Here is a 12,108-nt window from a genome sequence, read left to right on the forward strand (position 1 = left end):
TTTATCAATCATCTCTTTTCATGTCAATAATCACAAATTTCCCCACTGTGGGACAATAAAGGTCTTTTATTATATTATTATTATTATTATTAAATGTCGTCGCTCTTCCGCTCCGCCAGGGGGCGCCGTTCGTCCCTTCGTCTCCCCCAGAACGAACCGTCGTCGACGCGGAATTCCGTGTCTGTTTACGTCGCCACTGGTTCTCTTTGTCCGCTCGGGAGCAGAATGTGCGCCGTGCAGCTGCTGCGGGTGTCGGTCCACCAGCGGATCAGCGCCGCCGCGGAGGACTTCCTGCTGCGGCTGGAAGAGGAGGAGGAAGCGGCGGACATCCCGGCGCTGAGGGCGCTGCTCACCGAGCGGCTAACGGCGGCCGCGGAGGAGATCGTCTCCCTGCTGGAGGAGACTGTGGCGGAGCTCCGGGACAGAGTGGAGCGGTCGGAGCGGGAGGTCTTCCGCCAGAGGAGGCTGCTGGACGCGGTGCTGAAGCCGGAGGTGAAGCTGGACAGAGCGGGTGAGTCCCCGCTCGCTGCGCCCGGAGGAACCGGAAGAGGGACGCAGATGCTGACTGCCACTTCCGGGCTCCTTCAAAATAAACCTGCCAGCTAGCATAAACAAAAGAGAAAAAACGACGTATTGGAAGTTAAAATTGTGGATTAACGGGAAAACATTAATTTTAAAATTAGTAAGAGCATCAAAGTCTTTATAAAACTTTTTTTTCTGTTAAACTATTAAAGATACATGCAAATAATGTAAATCTTCTTTTCCTTTGGGCTTTTCCCTTCAGGGTCTCCACAGCCAATCAGTGTCCTCCATCTAACCCTGTCTTCTCATCCTCTTCTCTCACACCAACTACCCTCATGTCCTCTTTCACTACATCCATAAACCTCCTCTTTGGTCTTCCTCTAGGCCTCCTGCCTGGCAGTTCAAAACTCAGCATCCTTCTACCAATATATTCACTATCTCTCCTCTGGACATGTCCAAACCATCTCAGTCTGGCCTCTTTGACTTTATCTCTAGAACCTCTAACATGTGCTGTCCCTCTGATGTATTCATTCCACAGTTACCTCTTCTAGTCTTTGTTCTCTCTCATTTTCCACGTTCATCAACTCTTCAAAGTACTCTTTCCATCTTTCCATCACACTACTGGCACCTGTCAATAGACTTCCATCCCTATCCTTAATCACCCTAACCTGCTGCACCATCTCTAACTCTGTCTTGCCAACCGGTATAGATCAGTCTCTCCCTCCTTACTGTCCAACCTAGCATACAAGTCATCATAAGCTTCTTGTTTGGCCTTTGCTACCTCTACCTTCACCTTACGCTGCATCTCCCTGTACTCCTGTCTACTCTCCTCAGTCCTCTCAGTGTCCCACTTCTTCTTAGCTAACCTCTTTCTCTGTATACACTCCTGTACCTCCTCATTCCACCACCAAGTCTCCTTATCTACTTTCCCTCCAGATGACACACCAAGTACTCTCCTACCTGTCTCCCTGATCACATTAGCTGTAGTTGTCCAGTCATCTGGAAGAACCTCCTGACCACCCAGAGCCTCTCTTAACTCCTTCCTGAAAGTCATGCAACACTCTTCCTTTTTTAGCTTCCACCATTTCGTCTTCAGCTCTGCCTTTGTCCTCTTCATCTTCTTCACCACCAGAGTCATCCTACACACCACCATCCTATGCTGTTTGGCTACACTCTCACCTACCACTACTTTACAGTCACTGATCTCCTTCAGGTTACACCGTCTACACAAGATCTAGTCTACCTGTGTGCTCCTACCTCCACTCTTATAGGTCACTCTATGTTCCTGCCTCTTCTGGAAGAAAGTATTCACTACAGCCAATTCCATCCTTTTTGAAAAGTCAACCACCATCTGTCCTTCTGCGTTCCTCTCCTGGATACCAAACCTGCCCATCACCTCCTCATCACCTCTGTTTCCTGCACCAACATGTCCATTGAAGTCTGCTCCAATGACAACTCTCTCACTTCTAGGCATGCTCTGCATCACTTCATCAAAGTCCAGCCAGAATTTCTCCTTCTCCTCCAGCTCACATCCTACCTGTGGAGCATACCCGCTAACAACATTCAACATCACACCTTCTATTTCTAGCTTCAGACTCATCACTCTATCTGACACTCTTTTTACCTCCAGGACATTCCTAACAAACTCCTCCTTCAAGATAACTCCTCCTCCATTTCTCTTCCCATCTACACCATGATAGAACAACTTGAACCCTGCTCCTAAACTTCTAGTCTTGCTACCTTTCCACCTGGTCTCCTGGACACATAGTATGTCTACCTTCCTCCTCTGCATCATGTCAACCAACTCTCTACCTTTTCCTGTCATAGTTCCATCATTCAATGTCCCTACTCTCAGTCCTATACTCTTGGTGTTCCTCTTCTCTATCTTCCTACGAACACACTTTCCTCCTCTCCTTCGATCAGCAGTAATCCAATTTCCACCGGCGCCCTGTAGGTCAACAGCGCCGATGGCGGTCGTTGTTAACCCGGGCCTCGACCGATCCGGTATGGAAGTCATAGGTTTGATTCGCATGTTTGATTTGGCAAAAGTTTTACGCCGGATGCCCTTCCTGACACAACCCTCTGTATTTATCCGGGCTTGGGACCGGCACAATAAGACACTGGCTTGCATGCAAATAATGTAAATAAGTCATGCAAATACATGCAAATAATAAATAAGTAAATAAGATGACGTATTTCGTACTGTCATGTGAAAACGTGTGTCAGCATGACACATCAAGACTCTGAAGTCAACATTCACATTCTGAAAAACCACAAATATGTCAACAGGCCTTCTATAATTTCATCATAAAATAGAGAATAAAGTTGGACCGGGGTTTTCCATGTGACCCAACGGGGTCAGGCAGACCTCCTCCAGTGTCATCAATCAATGGATCTAGACCAATAATTAACAATCAATCAGATCATTATCTGATGCCAAAAGAACAGATTGGTTCAGAAGCAGCTCAGCCAACCGGGTGTACGCCCCGTTTCGGGTTTGACACCAAACCTTAAAGATGGGTTCAGATTGGTATTTTCCCCTCTGGGGTATTAATAAAGTTGATTTATTTCTTCTCCTCCTCTTGGAAACATCCTTTCTGATTCTTCTCACCTTCTAACTAACGCTCCGTTCATTCATGTCGTCTTCTGTCTCTTCAGACTCCCTGCAGGTCCGCACCGACCTCCCGCCTCCTCCGGTCGACGCTCTGGACTGGAACCAATCACAGGCCGAAGGCGCTGACGGCTGCGTTCCCTCCCCTTCACCCGACTCCCTTCCACCCGCCTCCCCCAACAGCTCGGCCGCCCACAGTGAAGACGATCCCGACAGCGACTGGAGGGAGGAGATCCGGCCCGCCAGACCTCAAAGGAAGAAGAAGGGGGGACCTCCGCCGCTGGTGGGGGGCAGGCGGAAGCGATCCGGTCCGGCCCGGAGCTTCCTGTGCCACGTTTGCGGCCGCTCCCTGCAGGGCAAAGGCTTCCTGCTGCAGCACGTCCTCCGGGTGTGCGCCGGCGACCCGGGGTGTCGCTGCGGCTTCTGCGGGGAGCGTTTGGAGTCGGCGAACGAACTGACGGCGCACCTGCAGACGCACCGGGACAAGAGCAAAACCTGCTCCTTCTGCGGGAAAACCTTCCGCTCCATCCTGGCGCAGGAGCTCCATGTGAGGCTCCACACCGGGGAGAAACCGTACAGCTGCGACGTCTGCGGCAAGAAGTTCAGCCAGAAGGGCAACCTGAGCTCGCACGCCCGCGTCCACGCTGCAGAGAAACCCTTCAAGTGTAAAGAGTGCAGCCGCTCCTTCTGTCACTCGCTGTCTCTGGAGCGACACGAGCAGGAGCACGGCGAGGGCGACCTGCACACCTGCAGCGTCTGCAGCCTGCAGTTCAGGAAGCGGCGCAGCCTCCAGCGCCACCTGGCCACGCATCAGAAGGATGACAAGCCCAAGAAGCGCCGCAAGCTGGTCCCGTCGTACCGCTGCAAGGTGTGCGGCGACGCCTTCGACAGGAGGACCGCCTTGATCAAACACGCCGAGACGCACCTCCAGGACGCCGACTGCTCCTGCGGGCTCTGCGGGTACCAGTACGAGTCCGCCGCCAGCCTCGCCGCCCATCTGCACTCCCACCGCGAGATCGGAAACACGTGTCACGTGTGCGGGAAGGGCTTCCCGGCTCAGGCGGCGCTGGAGATGCACCTGAGGATCCACACCGGAGAGAAACCGTACACCTGCAGCTTCTGTGGGAAGGCCTTCAACCAGAGCGGGAACCTGAAGACGCACCTGAAGATCCACACCGGCGAGAAGGCGTTCTCCTGCAACCTCTGTGGGAAGGGCTTCACCCAGAAGCAGACGCTGTACACGCACGTCCGCTTCCACAACAAGGAGCGCCGCTTCCTGTGCCAGGTGTGTGGGAAGGGCTTCATGCAGGACGTGGACCTGAAGAGACACATCCTGATCCACACCGGGGAGAAGCCGTACAGCTGCATCGTCTGCGGGAAGAGCTTCCAGGCCAAGCGGTCCCTGAACGGACACCTGAAGGTCCACGTGGCGGGGGGCATGGCCCCGGAGCCGGATCAGACCCCCGAGCAGCCGAGGACCGACTCTTTATATCCAGGTTTGATTCAGCTGTGAAGGCGCCAGACGTCCTGGCGGTGGTGCATGTGTTAGCCTGGGAGGCTAACAAGCTAACATCACTGCTGACTCAAATAAACTTCAGCTAACAGCTCTGAGTTAGCCCGACTGAAATGTTAACCAAATATCAAACTGTCAGAATCATTGGACAACAGGATTCAGTGACGGTTCTGACCCATAAATGTCGAACACCTTCAGGAAAGTTTGTTTCTGGATCGAACCCGAACAGACTTCCTGTCTGGAGCGAGCAGCAGTAAAGCTACTTGTGGAAAAAAAGTTCGAATGGAATGAAAATCTGCTCTGGATGCACGTTTCCAACAAGGCTAGCCTGTTGCTAAACAGGCTAGTTAGCTTATTACCACAAAGAGGTAAATTATTATCAAGGTAACTAAATTGTTATCAGCTAAAGTGTACGTCTGATCACAATCTCTGTTTGATACCATGGCGGGTAACTTCACCAATCAAGATAGCTAGCTTCCTAGCTGAAGAGCTAGCCTTCTACCCTCGCAGGACTCCTCCTCCTCCAGGTTCTCGTGTGTGTTGGGCAGGTTTTTAGTGTGTTAGACGTCACACTCCGAGTGTCTGGACAGAGAACTCATGGAGTCTTGAATGTCGGACGCTTCTCGCCAAATCTGCAACATGGAGGAAAGGGGAGGGGCTTAAATGACTTGAAGCTTGTTAAACTGTTGGCTAAAGGTCTTATGGGTACGGAGGACAGAAGCATAGAAACTGCTCGATGTTCTACTGACGTGTTTGGTGTCATTTACAAAATAAAACAAGTATGGAGAAGATTTGTCCATCTGGCTGGTATCTAGTTGGTTTCCGATGATCACCTCACTACCTAATAATTCTATAATTCTTTTTCTTCTTTAAATAAAACAGATGAGGACAAAGTGATCAATATGATCACTACGATGAAATAAAGATCTTGTTCTCATCTTCCTGTTTGTAATATTGTAAATATTGTAAATATTGTTAGATTTAAGATGAAGTTTCTTTTGGCTCTCTAAACTACGTTACCCATGAGTCTCTGCTGTGAATGAGATAAAACCTTCTTTTATAATCTCTATAATCTTTTATAAATCTATAATAGCCCCGAAAAAAATGTTTGACTCTTACAAAATCACTTCATCTGAAATAATAATTTCAGCTCACGGAGCTTCTGAAGTTTATTTATTCGATTAGAAATTTAAAAGATCCAGAATCCTGAATAGTTTTCTAGATGATGCAGAAGTGAATAAAGCAAATAAATAAAATTAAATAATGTATAAAACAAAATTTCCCAGTGGGGATCAATAAAGTGTGTTTCTTATAAAGTAAATACGTTCGTCCGGTTTAATTGTGATGTCATTTCCGGTCCAGCAGGGGGTAGACTAGCTCCGCCTCCTCATGTGACCCGGAAGAGGCTGTTGTTTTCCTTCCGGCTGCTCCGGGGCTCTGATGTCTCTGACCGAACCCGGACCGGGCTGCGGGCTCCGGGCCCTGACGGGAGCGGTGCTGGAGCTGCTGACCCGGGTCGGGGAGGAGCTCCTGGGGCTTCTGGAGCAGCAGGGCGGGGGCTCCGGCAGCCGCCGGCTGCTGACGGAGCGACTGGCCGAGGCGACGGAGCGGATCGTCGGGTTGCTGGAGCGGCATGTGAGGGAGTACCGGCGGCAGCTGGAGCGGCAGTACCGGCTGCTGGACGCGGTGCTGAGCCCGGTGGTCCGCCTGGACCGGACAGGTGAGGGCGGGGATGGTCCATCATTGGCCAATCAGAGGCCAGATCACACACTTCCGGAGGAGGGTTCCACACAAATAAGGAAATAATATTTCTAGAAATATGATTTTTTTTTTAAATTTAATTCTAGATATTTATGTATAATGATAACGAATATTTTTTTGATTTTATTCATATAAAATATTTTATATTCTATATCTTTATATTAAAATTATTAGTTACTATTGTATAAAAAATATGTAAATATATACAGTATTTTCCGCACTATAAGGCGCACCTAAAAGCCTTTAATTTTCTCAATTTCTTGTAATGCAATGTGCCTTATATAAGATAAAAAATTTAAAATACACCATTTATTGAAGATGAGTTTTCAAATGCGGTTTATAATCCAGTGCCTTATATATGAAAAAAATTTTTTAAATAGGCCATTCATTGAAGGTGCGCTTTATAATGCAGTGCATTTTATAGTACGGAAAATACTTTAAATAAAAATCTAAAACAAATATACATTTATTGATTTGATATGTATATACAGTATGTTTATATATATATATATTTATGTGTGTGTGTGTGTATGTGTGTGTGTAGAAATAATTTTTTAGCCAAAGGAAAAATAATGTAGAGAGTAGCAGTACAATTCCTGGATTCTGATTGGCTGCTTGGGTTTAAGGTGTGGAATATTCAAATTAGAACCCTGGGCTACCTGACCTCTGACCTCTGGGCTTCCTGGAGTTCAGGCTGCTTCAGCAGAAGATTTTCACCGTGTTGACAGTTTTAAACAAGATGTTATCTGAAGCTCAGTGGGAACTAATTATTATTTCATATTCCAGACCCCATCGGGTCAACCAGCGCTGATGAAACGCCCTCCCTGCTGCCACGTAGCTCCGCCTCCTCAAAGGCCCCTCGAGCGGACAGTGATGACAACCGGAGGGGGGGTGTCGACTCTTCTAGCGTTAAAAAAACGCAGGAGGCAGATGGAGGACGTCGCTCAGAGACGTTCTCTTGTCTCAGCTGTGGGAAAAGTTTCCGTCACAAAGGGAACCTGATGAAACACGTGGAAACCCACTCCAGCAGCCCGGAGCTCAAGCCTCACAGAGGAGCCGTCAGCAGCACCGGGGCGTGTGAGATTTGTGGGAAGACCCTCCAGGACCTGGAGACTCACATGCGAACCCACACGGGGGTCAAACCGTTCCGCTGCGGCGTCTGCAACAAGCGCTTCCCCCGCCCCGGAGCACTGAGACGACACCAGAAGATCCACGGCGGCCGGCGAGCGTTCGTCTGTCGGCACTGCGGGAAGACGTTCGTGGAGAGCGGCGCCCTGAGGAGTCACAGCAGGAGTCACTGCTGGGAGACGAGGGGAGGCGAGGACCCGCGGGAGGAGAAAGCGCCGATTCAGACGAGTCACTGCTGTAAAGTCTGCAAGGAGTCTTTTCGGAGCGAAGGCGGTTTGAGGAAACACGCTCAGAGTCACGCCGCCGAGTCCGTCTGTGGGATCTGCGGTGAACATTCACCTGCGGGGACGCTAACGGAACACGTGCAGGCTCACGGAGTCGCCGGTCAAATCTGCCACGTTTGCGGCAAAACCTACCAGAACGTGGAGACTCACATGCGGAGCCACACCGGCGTCAAACCGTACTCCTGCCACGTCTGCGGCAAAGCCTTCCCGCGGCCCGGCGCCCTGCGCCGCCACCGGAGGATCCACAGCGGCGAGCGACCCTACATCTGCGAGTTCTGCGGGAAAACATTTGTCGATAACGGCGCCCTAACAGCACACATCAAGAACCACACCGGAGACAAACCGGTGCCACGGATCTCCTGCGAGACTTGCGGGAAAAGCTTGGCGTCAGTCCACATTCTGGAGGTCCACAAGAGGATCCACACCGGCGAGAAACCTTTCCAGTGTCGCGTCTGCGGGAAAGCCTTCAGGCAGGTGGGGGGGCTGAACTCCCACCGGCTGACCCACACTGGGGAGAAACCGTTCAGCTGTAGCTTGTGCAGCAAGAGCTTCAGCACCAAAGGATACCTGGAGACCCACCTCCGCTTCCACAGGAAGGAGCGAGCGTTCGGCTGCCACCTCTGCTGGAAGGCCTTCGTCATCAAGAACGACCTGAAGAAACACCTGCTGACGCACAGCGGAGAAAAACCCCACAGCTGCCAAGTGTGTGGGAAGAGTTACCAGGAAAAACGCTCTCGAGACCTCCACATGAAAGTCCACCTGGACGTCCAGGCCATCCAACAACCAATCAGAAGTCAGGACTGCGCTCAGCTGTAGCATTCACGCAAATAAAGACGAAAAAACCAAAGATATGTTGACCAGAGTGTTAATAAAGGTTATTAAACACTTATCCTCACTATCACATTAGCTAACATTCAGTACTGTTTCTGCTTGATGTTTGTGTCTTAACTTTCAAAATAAAATAACTATTAAAAACAACTTTCCTGTCTTGACTTTTACGATCACCTTTCAGATTTGTGCGCCACTGAAATGTTAATTTACCCTTAAAAATGTGTTATAATCTGAGATTAGCATTAGAGTTGACAAATGTATATAAATCCCCAGTAGTTTATAGTTTTTATTCCAGCAATGAAAGACAACGAACACATCAAGAGATAGATTTGTGAGCGCTATAGTGAATGCAATGCTTTCATTTTTCCATATACTCATGTTATATCACAGGTAATACTATTTAAAAAAATCATCTGTCCGCTCTAACGGTGCTTTTATTGTGAAGTCTAGTTGTATCGAATTCGTTTCCGCTCTGGTGTTGGCTCCACCCATCAGCTTCCGCTTCCGCCTCCTGAGCTCCGGGTTGTTTCCGTCGGTAGAGACGCGATGAAGCTCGACTCGCTGCGGCTGTTCGTGGACCAGCGGCTCTCCGCCGCCACCGACGACATTTTCCGGCGGTTCGCCAGAATAATCGCGGACTATGACGGAGAGGTCTGCCGGTTAAAGGAAGAGATCGACCGGAAGGAGAGACTCCTGGTGGCGGCTGGTCGACCGGAGGACAGACGAACCTGTGAGTGAACAAAGAACCCGATTGGACGGATCCGGGTCACGGGTTCATTTCCGCCGCCTTCAGGTGTTTAAAACTCCCGACAAACAACAGTTAACCTGGAGGGCGGGGCGGCACACAGCACTTAGCATTATTAGCATTAGCATCTTTATTTAACATACAAATATATCTTAATATATTTGTTAATATACTCTGGTTCACGTGAGTCACATGATCTGATGTTTTTGATCTGTGTTTACTTGTTTATAACTCAGGTTTATTTAGATTTAATCAGCTATCTTTAATATGATTTATCGATTGAAACTGTTAATGTTTGATGTGGTTAACAGCAAATCAGTAATAGATTTGATCAATAAACATATGGTTGGAGTTGGAATATTTTTGATCCCAACTGTTAGCGTTACCTCTTTTAAACAGTTAGCTAAATGACCTGTTAGCTAAACGCTGCTGGACTCTGGTAGCTAACGGCTAGCCAGCGTACCCGCTAACGGTCACATGGTCACATGACATCATTCCTAGTCTCTTTTGTTTAGAAGATGTTTTTCTTTTTCTCTCAGTTGTCCAGAGTTCCACCACAGAAGAAGAGCAGCAGGTGAGGAAGCGCTTCAAACCCAGCTTTAAACAGGAAGAAGGTGGAGCTTCTCAAGCAGAAGGGGCTGACACGCTGATACCACAGAGTCCTGATTGGCTGAGAGAGAGCTCGGAACAACACCAGAGTCCTTCATCCAGTGAAAACCAGAGCTGTGATGAAGAGGCGGTGCCTAAACAATCTGTTGACAAAGAGGAAGTGCTGTTTGTGAAAGAGGAAATGGGCGGTTACCTGATGCGGGAGGCCGCATCGGAGAGCAGTTCCCCGCTAGACGGTCAGTAAACAGTCAAAATCAATTTACTGCTTTTAGTTAGCTGCTAACTGTGGCTAACTTCTGCTAGCTGCTAAATGCTACCAGTAACCAATCAACTATTTACATCCATCCTGTCAATGTCCAATGTCGGCGTTTTATCCTCCAGCTGTTCTACAGATCAAAACCACAGAAGAAGAGCAGCAGAGCCAGGGGCGGTCCTCCAGTCTGCATGTCAAACAGGAAGAGGGTGGAGTTTCAGGACCAGAGGAGACGGTCGACAAGCTCACACACATTCCTGATTGGCTGATGGAGAGCTACGAGGAGGATGGCAGTCATTCGTCCAATCAGATCCATTTCCACAGGGACGAGGGGCTTTTCCACCCGGACCACAGCGTGGACCTTGTCCCCCAACCAGAGTCAGACAGTCTACAAGAACCAGGTCTCCAGATGGGGGTCAGACCGGAGGCTCTGCCTCCTCCGGTCCAGGACCTCCTGGTCTGTGTCAGCTGTGGACGAGAGTTCAGCTCCAAGAAAACCCTGAGCAAACACATCCGGCGGTACACGTCTCCAGACCAGGACCAGATGTCCTGCAGTCGCCACAGGAAGTGGGCGCCGTTCCAGACTCCAGCCAAGTCCTTTAACTGCAGAATCTGCGACGCTTCTTTCTCCACGCTGGGGATTCTGGTCCGACACGCCGAAAACCACTGCAAGGAGCCCGACAGCTGGTGTGGGGCCTGCGGGGATTACCTGGAGTCCACCGAGAGCCTGAGGGACCACCTGAGGTCCCACAAGGAGCTGGGCAGCACCTGCGACGTGTGTGGGAAGAAGTGCAGCTCCATCAAAAGGATGGAGATCCACCGGCGGGTCCACACCGGAGAAAAGCCCTACAGCTGTGGGTTCTGCAGCCGGGACTTCAGCAGGAAGGAGAGTCTGGAGAGACACCTGCAGATCCACAGCGGGGACAGACCCCACAGCTGTGGGCTCTGCTGGAGGACCTTCACCAGGAGGGAGTATCTGGTCCAGCACCTGAGGACCGGCCACACGGAGACACCAGGTCCCCCCGCCGAGACCCAGCCCCCCCACATGAAGCTGAATTAGAGGAAACATCTCCAGCGGTGGAGGAAGGGATTCAGTCCCAGCAGGACTTTCTGGTCATGTGACCACGGGACTGCAGTTGTGCCCGCCCCTAAAGGCTGGGTGGTAACATTAACTGGACTGGATAAAGCACATGAGATGTAATGTTACGTTTCTACCTCGAACCACAGACTCTGAGCGGGTGGCGACTCATCCGATTTATTCTGTGTTATTAATGACACTGAAGGTGTGACGGTTGTGTTTGTTCAATGGTGGTTTTATCACGGTCACATGATCACAATCAGATATTAAACTGTTCCATAAACTTTGAAAGAATCAACATTTTGATTCATGATTATGTCCAACGGGAAGATTGAAGTAACTCTTCGGTCCTCCCACCACTAGGTGGCGCAACAGTGTTTTGGTTTTACTACTGGCCGATCTGTGTTGAATCTGGAGGTCAAGGGTCATGGAGTCTGACTAATGAGAGAACTGAGAATATTCATGGTGTGTAGATCACATGTGTCAAACTCGAGGCCCGGGGGCCAAATGTGGCCCGTGAGAGCATAAAAGGACAGAGTGCCTAAAAATAAACAGGTCAAAAGTGTGCTTTGATCAGTACTACATTTCCCACAATGCAGTAATTAAGCCTGTTTTAACTTTGACAAAAAAGGTTTTGAACAAAGTTAATATCTTGTGTCTGATGTTATTTTCCTTTATTCATTGATAGTTTGATCCTTGATTGATGGAGTTCTGAGAGTTTAATAACCTGACAAAAGGATTTATGTTACAACAAGCAAACGAGTGTAATGTTT

General features: G+C 49.4%; 3 protein-coding genes across 3 annotated transcripts; all 3 read left to right on the plus strand.

Moving 5' to 3' along the window:
- Positions 1 to 78: 78 nt before the first annotated feature.
- LOC137607048 (zinc finger protein ZFP2-like) lies at positions 79 to 5,479 on the plus strand. The gene is made up of 2 exons (XM_068332502.1): positions 79 to 511; positions 3,181 to 5,479. The coding sequence occupies exons 1-2, from the start codon at positions 94 to 96 to the stop codon at positions 4,644 to 4,646; spliced, it is 1,884 nt and encodes a 627-aa protein (XP_068188603.1). The 5' UTR covers positions 79 to 93; the 3' UTR covers positions 4,647 to 5,479.
- Positions 5,480 to 5,933: 454 nt separating this feature from the next.
- LOC137607051 (oocyte zinc finger protein XlCOF6-like) lies at positions 5,934 to 8,797 on the plus strand. The gene is made up of 2 exons (XM_068332508.1): positions 5,934 to 6,366; positions 7,194 to 8,797. The coding sequence occupies exons 1-2, from the start codon at positions 6,087 to 6,089 to the stop codon at positions 8,633 to 8,635; spliced, it is 1,722 nt and encodes a 573-aa protein (XP_068188609.1). The 5' UTR covers positions 5,934 to 6,086; the 3' UTR covers positions 8,636 to 8,797.
- A 158-nt stretch (positions 8,798 to 8,955) lies between these two features.
- Positions 8,956 to 12,100, plus strand: LOC137607060 (zinc finger and SCAN domain-containing protein 2-like). Its single transcript, XM_068332524.1, has 3 exons — positions 8,956 to 9,380; positions 9,935 to 10,240; positions 10,386 to 12,100. Exons 1-3 carry the CDS (start codon positions 9,197 to 9,199, stop codon positions 11,315 to 11,317), a joined length of 1,422 nt encoding a protein of 473 aa, XP_068188625.1. The 5' UTR covers positions 8,956 to 9,196; the 3' UTR covers positions 11,318 to 12,100.
- The last annotated feature ends 8 nt before the right edge of the window (positions 12,101 to 12,108 follow it).

The sequence above is a fragment of the Antennarius striatus genome, chromosome 14 (genome assembly GCF_040054535.1).
Source record: "Antennarius striatus isolate MH-2024 chromosome 14, ASM4005453v1, whole genome shotgun sequence".
Taxonomy (NCBI): Eukaryota; Metazoa; Chordata; class Actinopteri; order Lophiiformes; family Antennariidae; genus Antennarius; species Antennarius striatus.